Here is a 12,737-nt window from a genome sequence, read left to right on the forward strand (position 1 = left end):
ACATCATTTTCTAAATAGGGCCTAGACATTTCGTACTAAAAAAAAAAAGGATAGGATTAACCCTTTGAGGACCAAGTGACATATTTGTCCTAAATTTTCAAATTATCACCAAACGAAATAAGTTTTTTTTTAATTTATTTTAAAACACTTATTACATAATAGACTTAATCTAAATAAGGATGCTTTTAGTATATATGAGATAGTTTTGTTGTTATATTTATGGGAACTTTCCATTTTTTTGTCCACTCGCAAAGCTACAGTTTACATTTTTATATAAAAAAAATACTAAGCGTAATAGAAATAACTGGTGGTTTTTCAAAGGTTTGCTGTTGAGGTGTTACATGTTTTTCTCAATAGTTTTGCTTGTTCTTTTTAAACGAGTAATTTTATTTGCTGGGGACATATATATCCCTCTGGTCCTGAGGGGAGCTAACTTTTTTTTTTTACAATGTCGCTAAGCATGTGCTTTGGCAGTAGAATACACATAGTGGAAGAGCTTTTTTTTTTTACTATAACTGAACAAAATACTGAGCAAATACTGTTTATAGACAATAATGACGATGAAAACAACTTGATGAAAAAGATGTTAATTTTTTCGTAGAAAAATGTCAACAAAATAAGGGTAGAAACTATAATCAGTCCCAGAATAGATTGTCCACCACTAAGATAAGGTCTACATCTTATTCTAGTAATTTTATTTTCCATACATCGTCAATCGCACATGCTATAGTGACTGATATTCCCTCTAATCTGCATGGTCGCGCGGCCGAGTAGTATTTTTTAACATACGGGCTGTCATTTCGTAAAATACATGTTATCTTGTATAAGGACTTTTAGAAACACCACGCACAAAAAAAAAATACGATGCACACTAGATTTTTCCCCCACAGAGGGGAGCGTTAATAATGACAATTACCCCTCAGACATTCTCCGCCCCACACCCGATATTTCCACCTCGGAGCCATTACCCCTTGTCCATTTATGGATAAGTTAGGACTAGGGTTAGGTCAGGGCTAGTGTTTGACAGAAAGTAATGTCCTAGACCTGAAGCTGAAACATTTCAATATCATTAATAGAACACGACCTGCCAAATGAAAAATCAAATGTCATCGTTAGATTTGAAAAAGGAGACTGGAGCGAGATATTGTTTTCAACTAGAGGCTGCTGAAAACAGACTTTCAAATACAAGTTATTGACTATGGTTATGGGAAATTTTCAATAGATGTTGATTGTGATGAAGATCCCAATGTTTTTTTTTTTTGAGTACTTGGTAGCTCTGATTATCGATCATAGTAAACTGTACATGCCACTGTAAGGTATTCCTTATCAAACTTATTCGCAAGACATCTGTACATTTTTGAAAATGAAACGTGTGATGGGATACCATTTACTTCTAATCTTGAAGACTACTGGTCCATTGAACCTGATCTCCATGTTTCATACACTGCTAATGTGATGCCAAGATACAGATTTGAAGTCAAAAAGGCATTTATACGCATACATGACAAGAATTCAATCCTGGCTAGGCTACAATGCAAAACCAAGCTTGAAAAAGGCAATGATAGCAAGGGCTCTCATTTAGGGATAAAAAAGGAAACAAAGATCACATCAAGGACATGGTGGTAGAGGCAAGAAGTTCACTTCAACCCCACAACCTGAACACAAGTTGATGAATCAAATGAAGAAAAACGCAGGGGTTATGCACAATGTGTAACAGAAAAGATTGAGAACAGAACGGAAAATATGTGTGATGTCTGCCATGTTTGCGTATGCTACATAACATAACGTAACTGCTTCCAAAAGCTTTATTCATAGATGACATACATGTGTTCTCATTACTGATATTTTCAATTTCTAATGTACCAGAACAATAAACAAACGTTTGATCACTATTGGAAGAAACATACTGATATAACTCATAACGCAAGTTATTTTCTATAACATTCCCTTGACGGCCATAGGGACATGGACTCTATATGTCCCATGATGTATCTCAAAAACTATTTAAGATATGAGAAACGTTAACATTTTAAAAAGCTACCAGTGTTTCTTCCAGACTTTTTTCTCCGGGGGGGGGGGGGGGACTTGATATTTTCCGGTGGCGGACACTAGTAAAAGTATATGTTTCATATATAAATTCCATGTCGTTCGGGGGGGGGGGGGGGGAGAGCGGTAGACTTTCTTCGGGCCTGGAAGAAACTCTGCCTTTTACTACTAAACATGTGCACATATATTTTAAATCGTGCGGCGTCAATTCGGCCAATGACGAAACGGCCCCGTCAAAACGACCCCCGACAAAACGACCCCGTCAAATCGGCCCCGTCAAAAGGGCCAGCGACATATGGACCCCGTCATATAGGCTCCCGACAAATAGGCTCCCGTCATTTAGGCTACCGACAAATAGGCTCCCGTTATATAGGCTCCCGACAAAAGGGCTCCAGTCAATAAGGCTCCTGACAAATAGGCTCCCGTCATTTTGGCTCCCGACATATAGTCTCCCGTCATTTAGTTTTTTCCACAAAACGGCCCCCCGTCATTACGACTCCCGACAAATAGGCTCCCGCCATTTAGTTTCTACACAAAACGGCCCCCGTCATTACGACTCCCGACAAATAGGCTAGCGTCAATTTGGCTCCCGACAAAAAGGCTCCTGTCAATTTGGCTCCAGACAAAAGGACCACTGACACAGTGGCGTAGCTACCGTAAAGCTAGCGTAAGCAAGGCATGGGGGCCCAAGGCACATAGGGACCCTTTTCCCTTATAAAAAATTAAAACTTTTACAATGGAATTTTAATATTTGTTACATATAAATAATTTAAAAAAAGAAAAAGGTTAAAAGTTCCAAAAAAGCCCCCCCCCCCACCGTTTCGGCAGTGGGATTCAGTGTTTGTGGGTCAAACAGAGCCCAATCGTTATAATAACACTACAGGCTATATCACTTTGTCGTGCAAGACATTGAGAGAATCAGCCTATAAATAAACTTTTTAGCAGTAGTAGGCAAGCATAATAATATAGTATAAATACAAAATCAGGACATATAAAATACAAAATGTTGCCTTCAGAATATTTATATATTAAAAAATATCCATCGTAAGTAGAAGTTGATATCTTCGTTTAACTCCTCTGTGCCTAACGCAGAGGCGTAGCGAAGTCGAGGCGGGGGGTGCGGACCGCAACGGGTGACACCATTTAGGGGGGGTGACACCAAAGGCAAAAAATTGTAAAATTTATAGAATGAAATGCCATTTTCCAGATCCATTAGTTAAAGTTAAATAGCCTTCTAAGTACAAATCGAAAATTATATCAAGAGGGGGGGGGGTGTTACACCACGACGTAAACGTAAACTATAAAAAAAACAATGCTACATTCAACTGTATTATAAACAGACTGTAGATAAACATCGTTACTATTAAGTCAGCAGTGATTAAAGCTTAATTAAACACGTACGTGTACCAGTATGTGGCATATATACAAATTTTAGGCATATGTAGGCCGACACACACACACACACACGCACACACACACACACATATATATATATATATATATATATATATATATATATATATATATATATATATATATATACATATATATATATATATATATATACATATATATATATATATATATATATATATATATATATATATATATATATATATATATACATATATATACATATATATATATATATACATATATATATATATATACATATATATATATATATATATATATACATATATATATATATATATATATATATATATATATATATATATATATATATATATATATATATATATATATATATATATATATATATATATATATATATATATATATATATATATACATATATATATATATGCTTTGTTTCCTGGGAGGGGGTTGTGATGGGGGGTTTCATATATATTATATAATTATATCTTCTCTAAATCTTTTCTATATTCTGATCTGCTACTATTCATACGACAACTATTATACTTGTGAGTAGGACGGGAATCACTCTTATGTTCCGCAGACACTAATTAGCAAAAGTCAACCACTTCGTTTATGAAAAGAACACTAACTTTATTAATACACACTTATTTGCACAATATCAAAGAATACCTCCGTCTCCTACAATTACTAACCCCCAACTCACGTTACTGCCGCGGTCTACGTCATTGGTACATTGTCGCGTCATGCTCACGTCACATTCGCGCCACAAATATTGTATTCAACATGCGCACAATACTCCCGCACCAAATCGTCTACAGTCAAGTTCGCACCGTCCTTTGTAACCTCTACTAGTCGTCTAATTCTTTATATCTACGCTATGACATCTCCTCCCCCCCTACAATTAAAAAAAACTAATACTATTAGTTTTTTTTTTTCTGTCTTCTTAGTCAATCATCGTATAAATACATAGTCATAGCGTCATCAATGACTGAATTATATTAACATTTCAATAACAACAATTCCAGCATTCACATTTTCAAAAAACAAACGACAACAATGTCATGCCGCATCTTGAACTTCCAGTAGAGAACTTTATCATCTGTATTGACAAATTTACAAAATATACGTCAGTCAATGAATCTTTATCTTCGGTAAAGACTGTTCCACAAAAGTTTATCATCTGTGTAGACAAATTAACAAAATGTACGTCACTCAATGAATCTTTATCTTCGGTAGAGACAGTTCCACAAACGTTTATCATCTGTGTAGACAGTTTTCCCTGTTATACTTGACGTCTAAATGTTCCCTTAAGCTTTATAAACACAAAACTTGGCAACACTGTGACCGAAAAACAAATATTTATAAGCTGAAGTTGCCGTTACGACTTGATCGAAAATTGACCGCGACCGTGCGTAAGGCTTTTGTTAGCTGGTTATGGTGACCCTTCTTGCCGTTACGACTTGGTCGGAAATTGACCGCGACCATGCGTAAGGCTTTTGTTAGCTGGTTATGGTGACCCTTCTTGCCGTTACGACTTGGTCGGAAATTGACCGCGACCATGCGTAAGGCTTCAGTAATCTGGTTAGGATGACGCATCTCACATTGATTTGGTTCCTCTAGATGTGTTACTTGACGTGATCCTGCGGACGTGTCCTTGACGATGTGTTTCATATGTTCACGTTCATGATGTACTGGTCGTTTGACCGCTGCATTTAAGCTGGGCATCAGTGCGTAGCATTCACGAAGATGACGTCAGATTCTGAGAAAAAATGAGCGGACATGTCGTCTTAAACATATGCCAGCTAAGCGTTTTTGTGCCCGTCGGACAAATAACCTTCCTCTTTTAAAGAAAAACCCACCAAATTTTGATATGCTGGTTATTTGTCCACGACACACTACATAATAATAATAGTAACTACATTATTATAATTATCAACAAAATACCAACTACATTACTAAATCATTAACTACACACGACTAGCATTAAAATAGAAAGAGATCTACTACACACAAAGAAAAGACATGTGTGTTGTATTGCGTGTCACATATCTGTAGTGCAGGAGCAGCTCTCTGCCTGTGACTGTAGACTGTACATAGCCATAATTATTCATCCTCCAATAGCAACTAACATATTCTTCACCCTATGGCTATAATGGAGCAGCTCTCATTATACCATGTTATGACAACGACTTCCTTCTGCACCATCAGAATTGAAAAATTGCCTCACGTCGATATTTACGACGACTTAGATTCATACCATACATTTAGCTGTTCGATAACTTGGATTTACTTTACTTATTAATCCTTGTGTAGTCGTTGTTCAAAACCGTTCGTAAGGGGGTGTGCGTGGTCCAAGTTCTATCCGTCACGGGGTAAAGCACATGGGGCGCTAGGTTAAGGTTAGGGTTGAACAGGTCCGTCGTCTGTCTTGTACTCGTGTGCAGGTCATTTCTTTAGGCTCTGTAGTTTCTTGTGCTCCTGACATTATCTGATTAAGTGCTGACCAGGAATAGTAGTACGCTGTCTCACCAATTGCATTGTTTAGGACATATTCTTCATTTTCATTGTTGATGGATACAAACATATTACATACACTTTTTGTCTTATACATTTTATAGGATTTAAGGCATCCCTAGTGCCACAAAACTTGGATGCCATCATCATTGGCAGTGGAGTGGGTGACCTATCAGCAGGTGTCTTACTGAGTCAAGCAGGATGCAAAGTTTTAGTACTAGAGCAACATGACCAGGCTGGAGGCTGCTGCCACTCCTTTGTAGATAAAGGATTTGAATTTGACACAGGTAGAATATTTTTTTTTAAATCACAGTTCTGATTTGGATTTATTTGCTTAACTTTTGTGTTAAATTTAAAAAAAATTAAGTGTGAAAATAGACCTACAATTATTATATTAAATATTATGTATTCCAGAGAATATGTTGTCATTTTATTATTTCTAACTACATACACAAATACTTGTTATCAACAGAAGTTGTACTATTTTAAAACTATAGACTTTATTCTTTACAAGCAAGGTCAACATTACTAAGCTTAAAGAACTGGAGATTTGGAACTCAAATTTTCCTTTTGTTCTAAGTTTTAATGTCTCTAAATCGACTCATTTCTTAAAATTACCTGACTTAAATTTAAATGAGTGGAAAAAATCATTAGCTAGTCAGTATGCTAGCCATGTGATTATTTCTAATTGAGCATAAAAATTTGATGACTTGTAATGTTTATACCAATTTTGTTGCACTTAGCCCTTGTATAAAACAGGTATTCACTACATTGGAAATATGCACGATGGATCAGTTGATCGTGTTTTGCTTGACCAGTTAACAGGTGGTCAATTAAGATGGGCTCCGATGGATAATGAGTTTGATCAGGTTTGATTTTCTTTTTTTTTAGCTAGAAAACTGTCTCTTTGAAACAAGATCATGACTTTTTGAGTCATGTTTATTCAACATTCTAATGGTTAAAGAATTTGATTTCATCCCATCATTTTTTATTTCACTTCATCCCTTTTAAATAATTTAACTTGTTATTTCCTCAATGCTTTGAAGGAATTTGTAAATTTAAGATTTTTTTCTTGCTTATTAAGTAAATTTTACAGCTTGTAACCATTTCTAGGTTGCTATGGGAGATCCAGCCAATGCTAAATTGTTCAAAATGAAGGCTGGTAAGAAAGAGTATGTCCAAAATTTGATCAATCTCTTCCCTCAAGAAAAAGATGCTGTACTCAAATATATGGAGCTTATTAAGGTTACTAATTTGTTAATCTAAAAACTGTTACAAATTTAGATTTTGTACTATTATCTAATCCAGCTATAAGATTTAACACAGAAAAAGCAATAAATTTTTTTATTCATTTGGGTTTTAGGCCATTAGGGGTTAATCTAAAGATCTATCTTCATTGTTTGAAGCAATACGTTTTAATCCCTTAGGATATACCTTTGTTTTATTAAGTCTCAGAGTAGATCATGAAAAGTGCTTAATATATATTTTCAGGATGCAAGCTCATCTTTTTATGGTATTGTGATTTTGAAAGTGCTACCCAAGCTCCTGGTTCGCTTCCTGGTGGTCACATGCCTGTACAAAATAGTATTTAGATGCTATAGGAAAAGGTACGCTGAGAAAACACTACAGGAAGTTCTGGATGAGCTGACCAGCAACAAGGAGCTCAAGCTGGTTTTGTCATACATATATGGAGAATATGGTGGGCTATGTCTCAATTTAAGAAAAGTAAAAGCTTTAATTGATTGATACAAGGTTCTGTAAGAATACTAAAATAATGGTGAATGTTTATTTAATTATTATATTAAAAAGTTGGTAGATTTTTATGCTGAAGTCACTAGCCAGGTTTATGTATAGTCACTATCTGGCTGAGCGTGAAAATAGAGTATGAACATGAGTTAGGTTAAAAAAAACGTGTTAATACGTAGGTTTAAATATGATCTGCATATGTCTAAAAGTCATTTTAAATGTTTAGAAAAATAATTCAAATTGAATATCTGTAATTGTATTTATAAGTAGTCCATATATCAAACAAAAAAAAATCTTTTCCTTCAGGTATTTTTCCTAAAGACGTGCCATTTTTTCTTCATGCTGTATTAATCACACACTACCAGAAGGGAGCCTATTACCCCATGGCTGGAAGCTCTGAAATTCCATTTCACATGATCCAGTCTATTGAGAAAGAGGGAGGGAGAGTTCTGGTCCAGGCTCCAGTGACTAAAATTTTGTGTGACGGGAAGGGCAGGGCTGTTGGTGAGTTGTTTTTAAACTACTTTAAACTTTAGAACATGATAATTAATTTATCATGTTTTTAAAATAATTTATATTATTAAAAAATTTGATTAGTCCTTCACTGAAAAGTATAGAAGTATTTCAATCATTTGTAGGAGCCGTTCTTTTTTTTCTTGTATAAAAACTATTATGTAACATACATTTTAAAAAAATGTTTAAATATAGAACAGTCAAAACTAATCCCACTCTACCATCTAGACATTAAAACACTTTCCATTGTCAGCAACATTCTTTAACAAATATCTCTCCAGGTGTCAGAGTTGGAAAAAATGAAACGGATGTGTTTGCTAGATATATCATATCTGATGCTGGTGTTGTAAACACATTCAAAAAATTGTTGCCAGAAAGTGTTGCCAAATCTTCTTGTAAGTTATAATTTTTTTTTTGCTTTTAGGGTCTTTTTTCGTCACTTGATGTTATTGGAACAGTATAGTAAATAGTTATTTACATAGCATGATAAATATAGATATCCAGTGACTGAAAATTACAATTTAGATGTCCATTGATGCATTTAGCCTTTGATTTAATTGTTTTTAGGTATATATCCATTGATTGAAAAAGTTGGACCCAGTTGTTCTTTCATTACTGCATTTATTGGAGTAGAGGGCAGCCCAAGTGAGCTTAAATTGCCTGCTGGAAACACATGGGTTTACAATACGTAAGAGATAACTAGAGGAACTATTTTAAAGCTGTACACGTAGTTTTTTTAAAAATGAACCATTATTGCTATATGGTCTTCCATAAATCTTGACATGTTCCCCTCCTCCTAATCATCATCACAAAAAGTCAATTAGACTCCTCAAATCCTAAAATCATTTTACACTGCAACATACCACCCCACACCACCCCACCCCCCCCCCCACCCCCCACCCCCAAATGCAATTCTCTTTTTGGAAACAGCATAGCGGCAATGTCTTAATGTCATTATGCATAGTCAAGATTAGGAAAATTGAGCAGATTTTATAATATGTATCCTCTCACTTTCTCCCCTTGCCTCCCCAATCCCCTCCTCATCTATTTCATTTAAATTCAGTACAATATTTTATAAATATATTAATTTTCAATTAAAAAGACTATTCATTCTAATTGATGTCTATTTTTTCCTTTTTAATGTAAAGTCATGTTTAGACCAAAAAAAAACTTTCTTTCTTATTTGAAAGTTAATTTTTTTTTTTAGTGATGACATCAATAAAACCATGTCAGGATTTTTTAATTTGAAAGCTGATGAAATTGAAGACATTCAAATACCTTTTGGTTGCATTTCTTTCCCATCAGCCAAGGATCCTGAATGGGAAAAAAAATATCCTGGTTAGTTTCTGTCATTTATAATTACAGAAAGTAAAAATACTGTAAATATATAGAACATTCTTAATCATAATTATATTTTCCATACAGGAAAGAGTTCTGTCTTAGTAATTACATTGGCCAACTGGGATTGGTTCAAGGAATGGAAAGAGGAAAAACAGCGCCACAGGGGAGATCGTTATGAAGGAATAAAAGATATCATAGGACGTCAGCTATGGCAACAATGTGTTGATCTGTTTCCTCAACTTGATGGAAAGGTGTGGTTTTGTTTTATGTTAACTACAAATGTTTGTGTTAACTACAAATGCTTATGTTAACTACAAATTTTTATGTTAACTACAAATGTTTGTGCTACAAATTTTTATGTTAACTACAAATGTTTGTGTTAACTACAAATGTTTATGTTAACTACAAATGTTTGTGTTAACTACAAATGTTTGTGTTAACTACAAATGTTTGTGTTAACTACAAATGTTTGTGTTAACTACAAATGTTTGTTGTCCCTTGCAGAAAGTTTATATGGAAGTAGGAACGCCAGTGACCAACCAGTATTACCTAGCAACCCCTCAAGGGGAGATGTGTGGCCTAGCACAAGGGAAAGCGAGGTTTACAGCAGATGTGGCAAGCAAACTTAGGCCTGATACAGATATACCAGGCTTGTTTTTAACTGGTAAGGTTGCAGCTTTTTGTTTTCTTTTGAAATAATAAATTTATCCATTGCTTGGCCCCTTATTTCATGTGAATTAAGGGGTTATCTTGGTTTTGGTTTTCCTACAACTCTTAAGCACTCTGGGGAAATGGAAATTACTTTATTTTATTATTGTTGTATCTACATGCCTTCTTACATAGCAAATTGATAAATTTATTACAACATAATTACAAACAACAGTAGTTTGACTTGAATAAAGTGCTTCAAAAATTAGGAGTATGGAGAAACAAGCAGACAATTGAGTCATGTAATTAGTTTTAATGGGATGCCTAAACATAAGCCCATTTAGACCTCTGCCTGATTAAAGTAAAATCAACCACAAATTACTGAAAAAATTTGAGAGTGAGGCTACCTCAATACTAATTTAGTAATAATTAGTATATTAAATTTATATGTTAATCTCCTTAGTTATTTGCCTTTTACCCACAGTGCAACAATCAGAAGTTGAACATATATGACAATTTAGAATTTATTTTTACCCTATGCAATTTTTAATATTGTTTTGTATTTACCCTTGGTATTTTGATTTTCATATGACAGGTCAAGACACAATGACCTGTGGCTTTACCCCTTGTCTAACCACAGGCTTGCTTTGTGCATCACAAATTTTAAACAGAAACCTGTACTCTGACCTCTTGAAGATCAGAAAGCAGATGAAGAAGATTGACTTGACTAAAATTAAAAGTGATTAACAGTTTCTTTATTAGAAACATTTCCTTCAATTCTTAGACATTAACTGATTAAAACTTGAAAATTTTGATGTAATAATGCATGTTCAAAAGATTCAAAATGATTTACTAATTATGGTAGACCTATTTTATTTTCCAACTGCTTACAAATTAAAAGTGCTGTTAAAGATATCAGGAAATAATGAAAACTTTTTACGCTTAATGTGACATAAAAAAAGTTGGATTGCTATTCCAAAACAAAATAATTCATTTATAAACGTCATTCAAATACGGTAGTTAATTTACATTTTAAAATCAATTTTAAACTATTTTCTTGCTTGTATCTGCTTTAGCATAACTATTCTAGTAACAAAAATTAGGAACTTTTAAATAACTTTTTAGTGTTACCCTTATAATTTTTGTATTGTTGAGTAAAGGTATGATATAATAATTGCTTATGCCCTATTGTTGTCATCCCAAACCTGAATTAACTTCCTACTGTTATCTAACGTGGCAGCTGTCTTTTTGGGGTAGGCAGGTACTGGTTTCTTGACCTTCAACCTATTCATTAGGTTATCTTACTTTGCTGCTATACAGCCGATGTGGAAAATAATTAACTAGGCCTGTGTCTTTTATCTTAACTTCATCTATGATTAGATTAATCCATAAATAATGTCACGCTTTTTAAAAATGATTTTTACCTCGCTCCCTCCCAATCGTCTCAAAAATTCAGACCCTCTCTAAAATGACGTAATACCTTAGCCTCCCCCCTCAAATTTTCTTTCTAAAATATTTGATGATATCGATCAACATAAAGCATAGTCCTATTAGTCAATTTTTATTGTAATTTACTAAAAAATGTAATTTGGAAACAAAAAAGCATGGTTACATTCTTCAGTTTCTAGTATTAGGTTTTTAAGTACAGAAGTGCAACGTCACACTTTCTGAACCATCCTCTCTCCCTATCTATCTATCTGTTGGGAATGCTGTAGAGAAAACACAAGGAAAGTAAAAACTTTCACCGTCATATGGAAAACGAAATGGGGCGTCACTTGGAACATTTAGTAGGAAATAGTCTAAAGCCAGAAAAGTACACACAATAATATGACGTTATTGAATCTAGAGTAAACATTGGATTAAAAAGCCAATGCCAGAAAAATGCACAATAGTGTAACTCTTTGTCCCCCCCCCCCCCCTCAAAATTAATGACTTCATTGAACTCTATAATAAAAACACTAACAGTAACACCTAATTCATGTGTCGAATTCTTAAAGTGGTTTGCGTGCAGAGTTTCTTACATGCATCTCTTCGGGTAGGGGCAAAGCCCATTTACTCTTCCAGATCTCTTTAAAGAGGATTTTTAAAAATATTTTTTAGTTTAAATAAATATTTATTTTAAAGATCTGAGAGTAGTCAGCAAAACTAAGTATGTTGAAAATCTAAAGGTTGTGTATAAAAATGCTGTTTTCTTTTGTAACCAAGCAGCTTATAATGACAGTAAATTTGTTTTCATTACAGTACAGTATATTTGCTTTCATTTATTTTAAAGTTTAGGCTTCCATATTTACACTAACACCTTAATGTAATCCATCTTGACATACATGTGTGATAGTTTACCTTTGTTAATAATCTACTCATACAGCTTTAAAAAAAAATGATTCTTAAAATAAATTTTAAAACTATTTGAGATTTTAATAAAAATCATATATATATATATATATATATATATATATATATATATATATATATATATATATATATATATATATATATATATATATATATAATATATATATATATTATAT

At 33.8% G+C, this 12,737-nt stretch overlaps 1 protein-coding gene across 1 annotated transcript; it reads left to right on the forward strand.

The window, feature by feature from the left end:
- Positions 1-6,065: 6,065 nt before the first annotated feature.
- On the forward strand, positions 6,066-12,458 carry LOC131955752 (all-trans-retinol 13,14-reductase-like; the record flags this gene model as incomplete). Its single annotated transcript, XM_059319995.1, has 11 exons — positions 6,066-6,248; positions 6,721-6,830; positions 7,075-7,206; positions 7,453-7,660; positions 8,014-8,211; positions 8,502-8,615; positions 8,788-8,908; positions 9,428-9,558; positions 9,646-9,812; positions 10,066-10,225; positions 10,805-12,458. Coding segments are annotated over 11 exons (1,676 nt in total), but the record flags the coding sequence as incomplete, so codon positions are not given.
- Between the last annotated feature and the right edge of the window lie 279 nt (positions 12,459-12,737).

Source organism: Physella acuta, unplaced genomic scaffold (genome assembly GCF_028476545.2).
Source record: "Physella acuta isolate Inbredline_101_S28 unplaced genomic scaffold, ASM2847654v3 ptg001099l, whole genome shotgun sequence".
Taxonomy (NCBI): Eukaryota; Metazoa; Mollusca; class Gastropoda; family Physidae; genus Physella; species Physella acuta.